Source organism: Oryza brachyantha, chromosome 1 (assembly GCF_000231095.2).
Source record: "Oryza brachyantha chromosome 1, ObraRS2, whole genome shotgun sequence".
Classification (NCBI taxonomy): Eukaryota; Viridiplantae; Streptophyta; class Magnoliopsida; order Poales; family Poaceae; genus Oryza; species Oryza brachyantha.
Genome location: NC_023163.2, coordinates 27635595 through 27653659, shown reverse-complemented (window position 1 = coordinate 27653659; position 18065 = coordinate 27635595). Strand labels below are relative to the sequence as shown.

The following is an 18065-nucleotide window of genomic DNA, read 5'->3' as shown; positions in this document are numbered from 1 at the left end:
CTTTACATTAGATAAACGTTGGTTATAACTTAAAAGTCAAACGTTTATGAAGCAAATAATAACATGAATATAAAGCTAGATTTTCTATTGTCTAGGGAAAATGATGGCTGCCGGTCTATCATACTGCGGGAACCCATTCAACATTTTCATGGTTGAACCCGATAAACGAGAAACAACAATACTACTTGGCTGATATGGACCGGTACTATGCCCGAGTATACAGCAGGGACAGCCGACAGGCACATAGATAGTTCAAGCTATTATATCTCTAGTTTCCTTGTATAGATTGGCACCTGAATATGTGAAAAGAGTTTTACCCAAACAGAGTTTTACTGAGCAGAGCCTTCAACCGTGCAAGACAAACTTGCTCAACCAGACATCCTTTCGTTGCTCCTTTGTTTATCCCTGACCTGTTGCTGTAATCTTCACAAACAATTTTGGTAATAATAGTTGAACATTTCTAAAATCTTTTTTTTGAGGTGAACATTTCTAAACTCTTTGGTAGCATAAAAGCACAAGATGCCAATAAGCACTGACCTTTATTATTTAGAAAATGCACCGTGCAGTTATCTTTGTCTTTTTGCTGCCTATCATTTTCGCTTGCAAATTGCAATGGAGTTTCGGTGATATCCGGAAAATAATTGTGCAGTTTCTTATGTTGCAATTTAACACAGATTTCAGTATACATCCATTTGAAAATGTGTTTCCTTGTGTATCATTTTTCTAATTCTCAAAAATCAAGATAGATATATTTCAATAATACATGAAAATAAATGTCTTGCTACCTAAGCAAAAGAGGAGTCAGTAGAACCTCTCCATCTTGCCTTGGCATCCAATAATGCCTGGCGGATCGATTCACTTGTTTGCAGACCAGCATGAACCATATCATCAATTAGTGCCTCAGCTTCCTGACATTTATCATCCCTGCAAAGAATTCGGATCGTCAAGCTGTAACTTGCAGAATTTGGAACCAAACCCTTTTGCCTCATCTCCATGATGAACTTAAGAGCCTTGTATGAGCTACCTTCTCTCCCATAGCCATAAATCATCATGTCATAGATCACATTGCTCGGCTCAACACCTTTCTCGCCCATTGACTGAAACAACTTCTTGGCATCCTTCATATTCCCTTCCATGCAGAGTGCACGGATCAGAACACCATAAGTGCGCACATCCACCTCTAGACCTGCCTTCTCCATCCCTGTGAGCATCTCAAAAACCTTATCTGTGTCATTTTCTCTGGCAAATGAATCGATTAGTATTGTGTATGTCACTTTAGTTGGTTCCAATCCTCGCTCCTTCATGTCAGATAAAGCCCTGTTTGCCCGGGTCATATCCCTAGCACGGCAGAAACCAGCAATAAGCATATTGTATGTCACTGCACTTGGTTGGAAACCAGCCGCCTTCATTTGGTTGAAGAAATGCAAAGCGTTGGACATCTTCCCAGCTTTGCCGTAACCATCAACAAGAAGGTTAAACGTAATGATGCTCGGACGGGTACCCTCCTTCCTCATCCTATCCAATAGCCTGGCGGCATTCCACAGCTTGCCATGCTTGCATAGGCCGGCGATGAGGGTGTTATAGCTAACAGCATTGCGCACAATGCCCTTCTCAGACATTTCGTCGAACAAGTTATGGGCGCGCTCGAATTCCCCTGTCCTGCAACACTCTCCGATCAAGCAGTTGTAGGTGTAAAGGTTCGGCTCAACTCCAACCCTCCTCATATCCTCAAACAAGGAAAAACCCTTTTCCTTGTGGCCATGGATGAAGTAGCCATGCATCAGAGCAGTGTAAGTGACCTCGTTAGGCGCCAAGCCCAAGAGCGGCATTACATCGAACACCCTCCGTGCTTCCGCCACATCGCCGCCCCTGCAGCAGCCGTGGACGAGCGCGGTGCACGCGGTCACGTCCAGCGCCGCGTCGCCCGCCTTCACCCCGCGGGCCAGCATCGCGAGCGCCGAGCGGACGTTGCCGGCCGCGCAGAGCCGCCGCACCGCTGCGGCTGTGGCTCCCCACATGGGAGTCCCCCTAGCGTGTAACCTGTATACGACGCGATGATGGTAAATAGTACGAAGTATACTCGTGTAAGAATACACATCCAAGCGCCGGCGAGGTGGTGGAGTGGCCGTGGGGAGATGGCCGCGGCGGCGCTCAACCGACCATCTGATGTAAACCTTTCTCTTTTTTTTTGGGGGGGGGGGGGGGGGGGGACCTTGAAGAATACTCTCCTGAGTTTATGAGAGCAATGTGACCAGACCAAATAGAGTAACTGGCCTGACCATGTTTTACGTGCTCGTGATTCGGTGGATAAATGGTGGTTCTGAAGAAACTACGTGTTCAATCGGCAACTCATTCATGACCGTCTAGTTGGCAAAGGGCTCGTGTTGAATGTCAGGATTCAGAAATCGGTTGAGCTTGAGCACCGGCGCCTACCACCCCCCTTAAAATCAATTTATTAACGGGGCGGGGCGTCTCGGGATAGCATGAACGCCCTCGCCTCCAAAATATATCCCTGTCCCCGAACAGGAAACTGGGGAAAGTGATCCCCACCTTCGTCCGCGACGGATCCCTGATCACGAACGGGACCATTGGTCCGGAACAGTACTAGGATGCTTACCTGGTGGTCGCCGGAGCTGGAGACGGAGAGGACGGTGACGTGCGGTCGGTCCGAAGACGGCCGCGCAGGCGGGGGGTTGCATCGGCGCACAGGCGAAGGGCGGAGTTAGCGCACCAGCGGAGGACGACGTCGCCGGGGCGCGGGCGAAGGGAGGCGACGCGCTGAGTGATAGAGCGAGGGTTGTTAGACGTTGAGCTGCTAAACGACTGAGTGAGAGAGACATGGGCTGGCCCGGGTTTATTCTATAGGCTTTTATCAAAAACAACTTAAGAAATTCGTCTTTTCAACATTTCGGGACGATCCCGCACGGAAAATTTATCCCCATCCCCGGTCCTAAAAAATTTCGGGCGCTAGCCTGAATCCCTACGGGACGATTTTGGCCCTGGCCCCAACCCTGTCGAGGCGGGTCCTCGTCCTCGACGTGGTTTTTGTCAAACCTGACCCATGTATAATGTATCTACGAGGCGTTCTTCGGACTTGTCGGTGGACCCTTTTTAAGATGAGAGGATTCATTTGCTCCGTAATGCATACTCCACTGCATTGGACATGATCCCATGAACCGGTTCTACTGAGGTCGTGTAAAACGCAACAATGGATTAACATATAGTTAATTAATTACTAGTTATAAAAACATAAAAAAATAAATTAATATAATTTTTAACGAACTTTCCTATATAAAATTTTCAAAAAAACCATTACCAGTTTAGAAAGTGTGCATGCAAAAACGAGAAAATCTGAATTAGTTAACTCAGATAGGCCAGATTCAATAGGGGTTTTGTGGAGATGTCATGCACATTATTTAGGTGACACATCGGCATAAAAGAGAATATTTGCATGAAACTGTGAGGATAGAGAGGGAATTCATTTCACGGCCATGAAACGTTTGGGCACTGTTATCAAGTTCTCGGTAATACAGTGAAACTCGCATTGAGATACTTGAGGCGTTCCATGCAATCAAACATTGTCTGCATGCAATAAAACTTTCAGCAGTAATTAAATATTTTATTTAGCTTTGAAATGGTACGATGAAACGTTGCGATATGAGTAGTTGTTTCATGCATCGTTTCAGTAAGTTAGCTGTTTTAAAAATTATATAGTGAAATTGACAATGAGATTGTCCTTAAAAGAACAAGGCTGTCCTCCCACATGCTTCGGGACGAGAATGGTTAGGATATGAATAAACTTAATTTTTTATTAAGTTTATGTATCTACGATTTAATGGAGTCAATCCATGCCGCTCGAGTTTAAGTCAAATTCATGCAATTTTGATAGATTTTTATAGTGTGAACATGTGCTTTAAAAAATTTAGATATTAGTTTATACATACTGAATAGGTACGAATAAAGTGGATAAAATGAGTACAACAGCTGGAAGAATAAATCTATAGATCTTAAGTTCTTACTGCTATAACCATTTGTCCTATTTAATTTCTAGATACACAATTTCAAATTTATTAGACCATATTTATAAATACGTTCGAGTGAATAAACAGGCTGAACACAACCACTCCACCTGCACATATACTCCTCAACGATCAGTCATACCGGTCGTTAGGCAGCAGCACGAACTGCTCACTAGCGTGGTGTCGGCACTCGGCAGAGTCAGTTATTTGGACAACTTGCGGGCTGCAGGTGCATCAACGCCCACAATCTGCCAATCATGCCAGATGAATCGATGACCAGGGATCCACCAAGGGGACCCCACGGAAACCAGAAGGAAACTAGGGAAGCGGGTCACGGCAACTGCACAAGTACGAATGCGCTCGTGTACCGGTGCCCAGAGCACGAATGGGTTGTCCGCTCAGCACGTATTCTTGGGTCACTGGGATATTAGATGATTGGCAATTTGGCATTCTTGGCGTATGCAACAGGGTTTCACTTATCATTTTATAAGCTAAAACCGTGTGCTAGCGATAATACAATTATCGATGATAACCGCATGAAAACAGTATGAAATTGAGTTCATTTTTTAATAAAGTTATAATGGTCTTAGGGGTCAAACCACATGGTAGGTAACGATTATCACCGTGGATTTGGTGAGAACGATAATCATGATATCTGAGATGATAATCGTCGTAGTTTTCATGATATCGATAACCCTATTTTTTTAACTACCATATGATTTGTCGCGATAATATATCACGATTACCATGATTCTTTTTAGATTTTCCTTCCAAAAATTTTCAATTCTCACGATAATTGATAATTTATATTATCGTATCCTAGCGAATATTGCAGGCCATGCTATGCTTTCAGAAGTTTGCAAAAAGACCAGGCGCAATCGATACCTGTTTTTTTAACTACCATATGATTTGTCGCGGTAATATATCACGATTACCATGATTCTTTTTAGATTTTTCTTCCAAAAGTTTTCAATTCTCACGATAATTGATAATTTATATTATCGTATCCTAGCGAATATTGCAGGCCATGCTATGCTTTCAGAAGTTTGCAAAAAGACCAGGCGCGTTTGTGCCAGAAGAAGATAGCTTCAGGCGTTACATGGATGAATAAAATAGTATCGCCCACCGTGGGGCTCGAACCCACGACCACAACGTTAAGAGCCTTGCGCTCTACCGACTGAGCTAGACGAGCTTTAGTGGCAATTGTGTGAGTAGAACAAACTAATCAAACATCCATCCTACGATGGATTTAGCTAAAATTTTATTCAACATATAAAAGATATTATAATCCTACTTAATACTTTAATTTCCATCCACCAACTTTCATACTACTTTATTCTACGCTTACAAACTTTTATACTACTTTATTTCTCCAATTTTCGTGTATGAGTGGTACCTTCTCTGCTTCTTCTTTCTTTTTTTTTTGCAAAAAAATAATCCTTATATTATGGATAGAGGGAATAGCTTCTTTTACTCCCGTCGATATAAACTAATGGATATTCTAGATTAAATTATTGCGAATGCAGATTTTTAAATATAAAGGTTGTATTTGCTATGCAGCTTTTTTTTTCATAAATACACTAGTGCGTTGCTCGTTAGTTACAACAAAATCTTATTAAAAATATTATTAACATGATATTAACATTATATTGTACATATTTTATCTCTTGATTATCGTGTGTGTATATGTGTGTATATATATACACACACATACATGTGTGCTACTAACATATCTGCCAATTAGCCCTGTGAAAGTATATATATATTGGGGTGGTTGACACGTGAATTTCATTACCATTTTCCATAAAAAAAATAGGGGCTAGTAGAGGGGTGACTGGGTCTCTGATTAACTACACACCACCACAAACCACCTTTTTCTATTATTATATTAGTATATGTACTCACTTGAGTTCCATAGTTTGTGGTTGTATTCGCTGTCCGATTGTTTATTTGTTTTCATAAATACATACTTACTCGAGTTCTATAATTTGGATAAGGTCAATATCAAAATTTTAAAACATTGATATCAATAACTTTTAAAATATTTAGTTTGAAAATACTTGGACACTATGATAATATATATAGATCAGTATAAAATTACTCTTTATAAAAATATTTGGTTATTTTTATAATTATAATAGATAATTATAGTCAAAGACATGTTTTGAATATCATGTCGTTGTTAAAAAACAACAAGAATTATTAAATCGGAGTGAGTAGTATATATTTGATACAGCAGGATACTACATTCTGTAAACGAATATTATGTGATCCTACGTGTCCCCACTTTATGTACACCACCACTAAATGTAAATAATGTCATTTATTTCCTCTAATTAAGCACTATATTTCCATGAAACCACGTCACCTTAGCTATAAGCTTTGGACAATCGATCTATAATCAACATGTCATTTATAAAATGCACCGTCTTAATTGTCTGTAGCCTTTTCAGATGATTCGTCAAAGATGCAAACTGTACAGAGCATATAAAGTCATGTTGCCTAACCCAAAAAAGAAAAAAGAACAAACACTTCTTATTTGATGGAGCTCTGAGGAAAATACAGGAGGGACCATTACCTGAAATTTGCTTAGATAGTCTGCATTGTCAGGTCTAGTATTTAAGTGGCAAAAATAAATACCACACCAAACTATAACCACTTGAAAGATGACGCTATGGCCCAACTGATGTTCTGTGCGTGTGAAAGACCGAGAGGTTGAGACGAAAAGAATATCCATCGCCAACTATGCATGGCCACAGGCAACTAAGGCCCTGTTTAGTTTAAAATTTTTTTTCCAAACACGTCACATTAAATCTTTAAACACCTAAATAAAGCATTAAACATACATGAACATTAAAACTAACTATATAGTTATGGAGAAAATCATAAGACGAATCTTTTGAGCCTAATTAGAATGTGATTAGTCATAAGTGCTACAGTAACCAACATGTGCTAATGACGGATTAATTAGATTCAAAAGATTCGTCTCGCGATTTCTAGACGGAATCTGAAATTTGTTTTGTAATTATACTACGTTTAATACTTCAAATGTGTGTTAAAAACTTGATGTGATGTTTTTTTTAAAAAAATTTATAAACTAAACAACCCCTAAGCAAGTGTTTGACAGATCGGAAGAAGACCAGAAAAACAATTTCGTGAGTCGTGACAGTTCTTGGCTTCACATTGGCACACACAGTATCTTCTGGAAGAAATTCGGCTGTCATTTAGCTCAGAACTTTCGTGTAGCTGTGAAAGCTTAGGAAACGAGGAAAGAGATCGATGCCGAGCGCCTTCTTTGGAAGATCCGGAATAAAAGGAAGCGTGTCTTCTGTTTGTCTCTCTATATGCTCCGCGTGTCACATGGCCTAGTAGTTATTATGTACTAGTAGTATTTCCGAACTGATGACGTGGTAAACCGCTACATTTATAAAACTTGCGTCCTCATGATAGATATCCAAATTCATCGTGAGAATTTGTTCTGCGTGGGGACAGGGCCTAGCCGTCACAGTCACCACGGCGAGCAAATTCTCACTGTCATCTTCGATCCAAATTTACGCTGCAAGAACGGTTTGGATTGCACGGGCAGATGTCACCAACGAATAAAAACGGTCGTTACCGAGCCCATTACCGTCTTGCTGCTCCCGTCAACCTCACTTTCCTATCACGATCACAGGGCGAAAGATCGAATCGCGTTACGGATCTCTCCCCAAACCAAAATGTCCACCACCCACGCGGCCACGCGAGGATAGAAAGATAATCTGAGACTAGTCCATACTCCCATACTCCAATCTCGCATTAGATTAGGCCTTCCATTCCCACATCAATCTATCTATCCCGTGCTTGCTTTGCTGTGCCCACCGGCCGCCCCCACATCAAAGAGACCAGAAAAGGCCGAATCCCCGGTCAGCGACGGGGGCACCAGCCGCCGCGGCGGCCAAAAAACCAAAAATCCGCGCCTCGCCTCAAAAGCCCACGAAAAACTTCTGGAAATCGGAGCGCGACCGAGGAGGCCAACACCACCACCGGGCACCACCACCACACCACCACGCGGCCACTAGCGCACGCGCGCGCGGGGGGTTCACGCGGCGGACACATGCCGTGCGCCCCTTCCACCTCCACTCCGGCCCGCTTCCTCTCCGCCGCCGCCGCAGCATCGGGCTTGGTTGGTTCGCCCCCGGCGTGGCGGCGCGGGGGGCGATCGATCGCGCGGGAGAAACCCTAGCTGAGCTACTGGAGTGGGTATTAACTACGGCGGCTTTAATACTGGGAGGGGCTCGATGCAGAACCACGCGTACAGCCGGCTTGGGAGCGGCGGCGGCGGGGCCGTGCCGTCGCCGCCGTCTTCGCCGCGGTGGGGGCCGGGGAGGAGGTCGACGGTGAAGGGCGGGTTGGGGAGGGCCGGGGCGGGCGGCGCCGGCGCCGGCGCCGTGCGTGGCGGAGGCGTCGTGCGGAGGGCGGCGAGGGCGGTGCTCGCCGCTCTGCTGCGGCGGCAGGCGGTCTTCCTCTTCGCTCCGCTGCTGTACGTGGCGGCGATGCTGCTCTATATGGGCTCCATCTCTCTGGACAGCGTGCCCCGAATCATCTCGCGCCCGGCGCTCGGTTCTCTGTACCGCAGCCCGCAGCTCTACGCCCGCCTGCGCGCCGACATGGACGCTGACAACGCCACTGACGCTGTGAGTGTCTCCCCCCTACTCATCCGCAGCCCGGGTCTATTGCACTAGAAAATTATATTTGTGATGAAAATATTTGGTCGTTTTTTGTGATGACTGGTGAGCGAGTTTAATTGGTGTTTGGGCTGTCTTAGGTCTGGCGGTGGTACTTGGATTACTGGATTGTTGTGTGCTCCGTTTCAGCATATCTGCAGCGACAGTGGTCTGTGTGTCTGTGACTAGTGGCCGATACATGATTAGATTATTTGGTTTATGCTGACTGGGTTGGATTTGGGTTAGGTGTTCTCACAGTTGTTAGGGAATTGCAATAAAATTATATAAATGCGTGTGATGTATCTGTTTTTGTTTTTGGTGTACCTTCTGCATGTGCGTGGTGGGATTAGAGGGGCAGACTGATAGTGCTTCACCAGTTGAAACCTACTTCAGATTTGTGGATTTGTGGGCGTCCTATAATATTAGCCAGTTGGGCATTAGCAGACAATGGGTTTGCTTGGTCAGAACTAGAGCGTTGGAATGTGAGAATTTATCAGTTCAACTGCTGCAAACAATAGCATGTGCTGCTGTTTTTACATATAGCGTACTGGGTTTGTACATTGGGTCAAAATCTATAATGTATGTGTTTGTATTATTGTGCTGCCTGTTGGGAGTTTTTGAAACAAACCTGAATGTTATTTTTCGTCCACAATGGTTGTCAGTTGTGGCACATTGAGTAAATGCGTTGGATTTGGTTCATCCTTAATGAACTGCTCCATTCCCTATGGATGACAACAAAAACAAGTTCAGCTTAGATGATTACCGGTAATTTTAATCAAATTAAAGAAACATGTATCCAATGACCTTTCATGCTTTATTAGTCTGTTTTCTAGTACAACTGACAGCTTAGGCATTGCCCAAATGAAAATTGCCTTGGTGAATAGCAAACAATAAGATGTACAACAGTTGCTACCTGCTTGCTATAACACTGTGGGGCATTATTTTTGCACTGAGTTTTATTAAAGATAGATTATGCGATATTTGCAATACGGATCTTTGTGCACTCGTTATTGGAGTATTGATTTATCATTATTTTCACATTCTCTTCTGCCCATTAGCATTGAAGTATTTATTTAACATGATTCTCAATGTGATCTAGTAGCATATTCATTCTATATGTTACAGATCCGTAGTTCTATTGGTTTGCTACCCCTTTCTCCGGTCCTTTTTAAGTTCACTTCTGCATATTTTTCCATATATGCTTATAATCTCATACTGCTACATTTTTGTAGCTAGCAACTGTATGGAGACATGCTTACAAGGGTGGCATTTGGCGACCTTGCATAAACAATAATATCTATGGTATGCCATTCCTGGTTTTCATTTTTTTTACTAATGAATTTCAAACAGTTTTTATATTTGTTTATATTCTTCTAAGCTGCAATAGTATGACATCTTCCATCTTCTAAGCTGCAATAATATGCAAGGTCATACGTATAGTATGACCTTGCATAAACAGTTTTTACTAATGAATAGTCAAGGTCCCGGTTTGTAATGGAAGATGTTAAAACTTTTCCAAGTGTTTTTAGGCATATTATACTACCATCATATTTATGTTGGTCCAGAGATACCCTTATATTGATTTGTGCACATGCCCAAAAAGGATTTTTCTGAACAAAGTGTATTATTTCTTCAGTTTCCGAATATGACATCTCTGATTGTTAATTGTGTATCCCTGAACAAACAGACATTCAATTCCTTCTATTGGCTTGCTGCTTCCTGGTCATCACTTTTTGCACAGAAATCCCTAAGAAAGAAAAATCTCACTTGCACAAAAATAATTCCACCTGTACCTTTGCATACGAGTGATATGTGGCACACTTTCCACGTTGGACTACTTTTGTCAATATATCATACACCCCCTTTCTTCCAATCAAAAATACGTTCTATTTTGGTGTTGACAACTTGACATGATCTCCAAACATAATGTTGACCTCTAACTTTTGTTCTGATGTATTTGTAAAACTTACAAAATTTATAATTGGAAGTATATTTAAAGATAAATCAACTGATATATTCGTGGGAAATGGCATAAGGCACCTTTGTGTCAATATAACTACCATGAAGCTATTATTGGTCAAAGTAAATATACTCCCTTCGTATTTTAATAGATGATGCCGTTGACTTTTTAACACACGTTTGACCATTTGTCTTATTAATTATCATTTTTTTGTAATTGTATTTATTACTATATATATTTGTTACATTTTTGCACAAAAAATGAATAAGATGAATGGTCAAACGCGTGCTAAAAGGTCAATGGTGTCATCTATTAAAATATGGAGGGAGTTTTTGCACATATCTTGATGGAATTATCTAATAAAGTTATATATTTATGTTAGATTTGCCTGAATCGAATGGCTACATATATGTGGAGGCTAATGGTGGTTTGAATCAGCAAAGGGCATCGGTAGTTACCTACCTTTGGTGAACCCTTTTTGTTTTTTTAATGATATTTTCCTACGAAGTATCTTGAGTTCCTACAATTTCTTGGGCATTTTTTCACAGATATGCAATGCTGTTGCGGTTGCTGGTTTTCTAAATGCAACTCTTGTGATCCCGAACTTTCACTATCACAGCATCTGGAGGGATCCTAGGTTTCTCTCTATCTCTATCTCTATCTACATTTCAAAACAAGCAGAAGTTTGTCTGCATTAACTCCAGATTATGCCATTCTTTATGACATATATAAGATAATGAAAATGATATTCTGCCAAAGTGCCACATAGAAATGACTCAAACAGTAACATGCAAACAATTGACTATATGATTTCACAGATTCCTCTTACGAATGCATGAACACAGCTTTGGTTTCAGTCTGTATAGTCCTCAGTTATCAATATTACCTGTTTTTTGTTCCAACATCAAAAGGCAAACTGCTAACATTTATCTTTCTTGACACAGCAAATTTAGTGATATTTATGATGAGGAACACTTTCTCCAACGGTTGAAAAATGATGTCCGTGTAGTTGACAAGGTGCCTGAGTTTATTATGGAGAGATTTGGTCACAATTTGAGTAATGTATTTAATTTCAAGATAAAGGCTTGGTCTCCTATCCAATACTACAAAGATGCTGTTCTTCCTAAGTTGATCGAAGAAAGGTAAGGCTGAAGCCAATATATTTATTGTGGTTCTGAAGAAAGTTCACTTGTGATTTGTGATCTTTTTTTTTTTGATGTTTTCTCTAAATTATAGGCTCATAAGGATATCACCTTTTGCAAACCGATTGTCATTTGATGCTCCATCAGCTGTTCAACGGTTGAGATGTCTGGCTAATTTTGAAGCCTTAAAGTTTTCTAAACCAATCACAACTTTATCTGACATTTTAGTATCTCGAATGAGAGAAAAAAGTGCTGAAAACAATGGGAAATATGTAGCGGTGCATCTCCGTTTTGAAGAGGTTGGTTTTCTTCTATTAATTTTCTTTGGATATTTATAATTAACGCCTATTTGTGATACCATTGGGTGTTGTTTCCAAAATAATGGGAACCCGGTCCCAGACAAGACAGCTGCCAACCAATTGATTTTCTTTTGCAGGATATGGTTGCATTCTCTTGTTGTGTCTTTGATGGTGGTGAAGAGGAGAAGATGGAACTGGATGCAGCCAGGGAGAGGGGTTGGAGAGGAAAGTTTACTAGGCCAGGACGTGTAATAAAGCCTGGAGCAATAAGAATGAATGGGAAATGCCCGCTTACACCTTTGGAGGTATGCCAGTATCTAAATATTTCCAGCAAATTTACACTGATTTTGTTAATAGAAATTGCTTAAGATTGTTGCCTCACAGTTTTACATGTTTATGTTATGTGCTGTATAGGTTGGGTTAATGCTTCGCGGGATGGGTTTCAGCAATAACACTGCAATATATTTGGCTTCTGGAAGGATATATAAAGCAGAGAAGAACATGGCACCTCTCCTTGAAATGTTTCCTCTTTTGCAGACAAAAGAAACATTGGCATCAGATGAAGAACTTGCTCCATTCAAGGTATATAGAAATGATGTCTGCAAAACGTTCCTGGCTAAATTTTGAAGTATGATCTGACATAATACAATATCTGCCAGAATTTCTCCTCAAGGATGGCAGCTATCGACTACAGTGTCTGTGTTCATAGTGAGGTTTTTGTGACTACTCAAGGTGGAAATTTTCCTCACTTCCTTCTTGGTCATAGGAGATACCTTTATGGTGGTCATTCGAAGACAATTAAGCCTGATAAAAGAAGATTGGCCATACTCTTCGATAGTCCACGTATCGGGTATGCTACTACTGTAGCCCATGAGCAGTGAGAGTATTCAATTCCTATATTGACTATGGAAATCTTAGATGTTCTTGCACTATTCATTGTTAAAAATAGTGATTTTCAATTTGTTAAAATTGTAGTTCCATTTGTGCAGATGGAAGTCACTAAAACGTCAATTGGTGAACATGAGAACACACAGCGATGCCAAGGGTATTGAAATGAAAAGAGCAAATGAATCTATATACACCTTTCCATGCCCTGACTGCATGTGCCGATCCAACAAATCAGAACACTCTAAACCCATCCAGGCTAGATAGCATAGTCATGACTTGTTTGACTGACCCTGATTCTTTTTGGCACCATAGCATGTGCTCATTCTTTGCTTGCCGTCTGGTGGTGTGATGTCCGGTCTCCAAGCACCCCTACTGCAGCGTTGCTCATCTATTACAGTCCCCAGGTGGATTTTGCGGATATGTCAGGTTCATTTCAGCTAGGCTGATCCTCGGGCTAACAATAGACTGATCTGTGTCCCAATAGATGTGTCTCTAACCCTTTCTAGGTCTGTTCCCTGACAAAGTAGTGCAGTGCCAGCCGGCTTGATGTAATAGTAGTTCCATTGTACATTTCTCAGCTAGGAAGAATGCCATACAAATTTTGAGAAGAGCAACAATGCTTATTCTGTTATAATTTATTGGTCGTTTCATCTGAAAGCTAGCGCTTTGTCCAAACTATTCTTTTGATTATTCTCTGTGGGGGAGGGATGTTTTCCTTCCTCCAATTTCATCTGTACAATTTGCCAAACTCAGTTCCAAGTCAGAAACAGCTGAAAGTTGGAAATTATACTCCCAGTTCTGGTTCTTCATGCTGCCAATTGAGAAGCAGGATATTTCTGAAGGTGCAGCTGTCAATCTTACCAAAACCAGTGTCCAATACAAGAGATTATCAATCCGATGGAGCATACTGTATGATGGTAGAGGTAAACCGGTACATTTTGCACGGTCGTCTTGCTTTCAGCCCGCGCCCGTGGTTCCTTCTCGAGTACTCGTCCTTTCTTTGCTATATACTCGAAGATGCCGCAAGTATTCACCGACGTCAGTGTAAAGCAGGTTTGTCAATGGTGGCTTGAGGCAGGTCACATGCCCCGTTTGTAGTTTGTGTACGCCGCTCGCATCATCCCAGTTAAACGACAAACACTTCTGAAAAGATGCTGGTACGTGAAATCTCTGACGGATTTAGATTCGGCTTTTGCCCGTTCATTGTTTCAGTTGCCCATTTTTGGGCAGGTGACTTTTGGTACTAGTACTGAATGAATCAGGGCTTCTTAAACAGGCGTCACAACATAGCGTGTTATCGTAGTGGTCCGGAAGACGACACCTCACTTAGGAAAGTTCGGCCATCTTGCTGTTCTGGCCATGCTGAGTGTAATCTCATTAGCCTAATCCTCCAACACAAGTCAAAATTTAACTTAGAGTTAATTTTAATTTTTATCGCAATTTATTTTATAATATTTACTTTTAAAATGATACATACACCTATGCAGAAGTTTTTTCAATAAAATATTTTTAATTATTAATATGTCATTTTGATATATTTATTATTAACGAAACGATGAACCCAAATGCGTTTTCACGGCGAGAAATGGGTAACCGCTGCCAATTCACTTCGCTCTTCACGTGGCCGGTTTTCACACAGCAGACTGAACAGAGTAAACACTCCCCCAGAAGGCCAGAACCGACTACTGTCGAACCTGAACAACATTATTTTCGAAATAATTTTGTTGAAATGATCGTGAATTAGGTGTGAAGTAGCGGACTACAAGATCATACTATAGTTAATCCATTTTTTTAGAGTAAGGCCAAAATTTGATCGTTTGGTTGGTAGAATGACGACTCTACTAATCAGCACCATGTCGAATAGGACCAAGGCACACGTGATGCGACCCACCCACGCATCATGGTACAAAGTTGGCAAAGGCGCCTGGTAGCGGAGAGTGGGAAAGAGCTGGCTGGCGTAGCAGCAGGAGTCCACATCGTCCCACCAACACTCCCCACGCCATCAATTCCACCGTTTAAGAGCAAGTTCTAAATACCAACTTTAATTTAATTTATTTATAGTCAGTTTAATAATTAATTTATATAACAATTAATTATAAAATATATACATATCTTACTATCTGTGCTACAACTAGTTATAAATTTAATTTACAGCTCATAGCTCGTTGCTACTCTATCTAATTCCAACGTTTCCAACAGCAAAAATCCCTTAAACAAAGGCTAAAAAAGAAGAACGCGCAAAATATTTCTTCCCCGTCTCCTCTCCGTCCTCTTCGCCTACACTCCTCTCATCAGTCAGTCCCCGCTCCTTCTCCACGGCTACCCCGCTGGCGAGATGCGGGGTGGAGCGGGAGTCGTTCCACCGGCGTCGGGCCTCGCGCTCGGGGCGGTGCTGCTTCTCGCCGTGCTGCCGTCCCGGGCGGGCGGGGTGAACGTGACGGCGGCGCTCGCGGCTTTCCCCGGCTTCTCCGACTTCGCGCGGCTCCTGGCGTCGAGCCCGGTGGCCGAGGAGCTGGCGGCGCGGTCGTCCCTGACGCTGCTGGCCGTGCCGAACAACAACCTGCCGCGCTCGCCCTCGGCGTTCGCGACGGCCTCCGGCGCGGACATCGCCGACGTGCTGCGGTACCACGTCCTGCTCGAGTACCTTTCCCCTTCTGACCTCGCGCGCCTCCCCGCCTCCGGGAAGCTCGTGACGACGCTGTTCCAGACCACCGGGCGCGCGTCCTCTGATCTCGGCGCCGTCAACCTCACCGTTGGGGGCAACTCCACCGTCGTGGTCCGGTCGCCGGCGCCTTTCCCGGGGTCCAACGCCACCGTCCTCGGTTCCGTCACCGCGGTGCCTTACAACCTAAGCGTGCTCGCTGTGGGCGGCCTCATCGTCCCCTACGGGCTCGACATCGCAGCCTCCGCCAGCCGCCCGGCTGGCGTCAACATCACCCATGTCCTCGCGGACGCGCGGGGGTTCAACGTCGCTGCCTCCATGCTGGAGGCGTCGGGCGTCGCGGACGAATTCCTGGCAGACGAGCGCGGCGCCGGCATCACGGTCTTCGTGCCCACCGACGATGCCTTCGCTGGCCTCCCCGCCACCGATCGTCTCCAGTCCCTCCCCGCAGATCGCAAGGTCACCGTGCTTCGCTTCCACGTGCTGCACTCATACTATCCGCTCGGCTCCCTCGAGTCCATCGTGAACCCCGTGCAGCCCACGCTCGCCACTGAGCGCGCCGAGGCTGGCCAGTTTACGCTAAACATCACGCGCGTCAACGGCTCCGTGGCCATCGACACCGGCGTCGTGCAGGCTTCGATCACCCGCACGGTGTTCGACCAAAACCCCGTTGCGGTGTTCGCCGTCTCAAAGGTTCTGCTACCCAAGGACATGTTCAGCCGGGACGGTGTCGACAGCGCTGCCACGGCACCGCCGCCGGCCGCGATGGCGCCAGATGTCGCTGATAGCGTGCAGACGCCACCGACGAGACTGTCGTCACCGCCAGCCCTGCGGGGCGGCACCGATAGCAAGTCATCATCGGCATTTCCAACGGCAAGGGCAATTAATCGGTGGTGTATACTGTTGGTATTCCTAAAGCTGCATCTGTTTCTACTACCTCTGGTATGAGATGCGGATGTTCCCCCATTGCTCGCTCCATTTTGCTCAATTTTTGTTCTTTTGTTACTATTTTCCCCCATTTTAGAATGTGTACTACGGGAATGTGACGGGTAGAGAATTTCGAAGGGGCAAAAGTAGTAACGATCTTTCTAGTTTCTTTATTAGTTTTAAGGGAAATAATATCATGTGTAGAAACCTACGCCTTGTACTTGTTCCAAAAACGAACAACACCATGTTCAAAATTGTTCTGATCAGGTTAGTTTGTGTTTGAACTGAAGTCCAATTGCAGGAGGAATTGGTGTGAGGATTATAATTTGAAAACATTTTTTGAGAGAACACAATAGATTTTCGTGTCTTTTGCATTGTAATAGGCATGAAAGAATTTGACAACATGCATTTGCCTATTTGGTGTTTTTTCTATCAAGGACTAGAATCTGGGAGGCTGGGTTCCCTGGCTGTGTGGAGATTGATAGATCGGTGGTAAGCTCGAGGAATGAGCTGGCCGCCTTGGCCCTCGGGAGGTTGCTTGGTTGTCTACCCCTGTTTTTGATTCTCACTCTTCCCTGCTAACATCACCAACTCTAGTTGTGCTTGCCATTACTGTTTCCTGATAGTATAACTAAACAAATGTCCACTCTTTAGTTGATTGCCCAGGATTTTGCACGGTTAATCGCAGTTGAGGACATAAACCAACCATTTAGGGTGGCATATGCGCAACTATCCCTTTTGTGATAAAGCCACATCATACATGGTTCAAATGCTACGAAACGTGAGTTTACCCTACCATCTACTCCATACTGATCATTTCACTAGTTTCTTAGTGTGGGAACTGAAATTTGATAGGTTGGTTGTGAGCTGAATACATGATGCCCCAGCAACAAAAACTTCCTAGATGAACTAGTGCAGCTCTAAAGTATGAAGAGAAGTTTAGTAGTATTGTATACCAGGTTGATGAATTTACTGATAGGTACGCATTCTGATTCTCGAGTCTATCTATCGGTCATTGTTCATGTCTGATGTCATGGAAGTTTGGTAGTTGTATATTGTTGTGTTCGGTAGAGATTTGGGGGCATTTAAACCATTCCAATAAAGAGTTCAAATGGTAGCTGCTATTTTCATGTATTGCTAATCTAAACATGTCCATATAATCTGTCAGTTATCCAACATGTCACACCAAAAACATATCGGAGCGTTTATAGTTGCTGTATATGCCTCTAGTAGCTACAGTTTTTATATGCGGATGGGGCTATTCCTAACATTCTGTGGTGTTTCATGTTCGTAATGGGCTAGTGGATTTTTGGGGAGGGACCACTGATTATGCATGAAACTTTTGTATGTAGTTTCACTAGAGTCCATGAAAGTGGACCTATTGAGGTAGCCCATCTTTATTTGATTAGTTTCTGGACCAGTTTGTTCCTGTGAGCTCATGCGTACTTTGCATGAGCCATGGGAC

The 18065-nt window shown here is 43.2% G+C and overlaps 3 protein-coding genes and 1 non-coding gene across 5 annotated transcripts; 2 read left to right on the top strand and 2 right to left on the bottom strand.

Moving 5' to 3' along the window:
- On the bottom strand, positions 1–2122 carry LOC102713155 (pentatricopeptide repeat-containing protein At4g11690-like). 2 transcript variants are annotated; one of them, XM_015840007.2, is made up of 2 exons: positions 1025–2122; positions 864–924 (listed from the first exon to the last, which is right to left on the bottom strand). In XM_015840007.2, the coding sequence occupies exons 1-2, from the start codon at positions 2016–2018 to the stop codon at positions 893–895; spliced, it is 1026 nt and encodes a 341-aa protein (XP_015695493.2). In that variant the 5' UTR covers positions 2019–2122; the 3' UTR covers positions 864–892. The 2 variants fall into 2 exon arrangements, with proteins under 2 accessions (XP_040385123.1, XP_015695493.2); XM_040529189.1 differs by having other exon boundaries at positions 1–2122.
- Positions 2123–5138: 3016 nt separating this feature from the next.
- On the bottom strand, positions 5139–5211 carry TRNAK-CUU. The gene has a single exon. It is a non-coding gene; the product is annotated as a tRNA-Lys (tRNA).
- A 2673-nt stretch (positions 5212–7884) lies between these two features.
- Positions 7885–13619, top strand: LOC102703442 (protein ESMERALDA 1-like). Its single transcript, XM_040519995.1, has 10 exons — positions 7885–8692; positions 9955–10024; positions 11065–11132; positions 11231–11319; positions 11627–11824; positions 11919–12123; positions 12261–12428; positions 12538–12705; positions 12783–12973; positions 13113–13619. Exons 1-10 carry the CDS (start codon positions 8297–8299, stop codon positions 13273–13275), a joined length of 1716 nt encoding a protein of 571 aa, XP_040375929.1. The 5' UTR covers positions 7885–8296; the 3' UTR covers positions 13276–13619.
- Positions 13620–15283: 1664 nt separating this feature from the next.
- Positions 15284–16861, top strand: LOC102703169 (fasciclin-like arabinogalactan protein 4). Its single transcript, XM_040520225.1, has one exon. The coding sequence runs from the start codon at positions 15347–15349 to the stop codon at positions 16619–16621; it is 1275 nt and encodes a 424-aa protein (XP_040376159.1). The 5' UTR covers positions 15284–15346; the 3' UTR covers positions 16622–16861.
- Positions 16862–18065: the final 1204 nt, after the last annotated feature.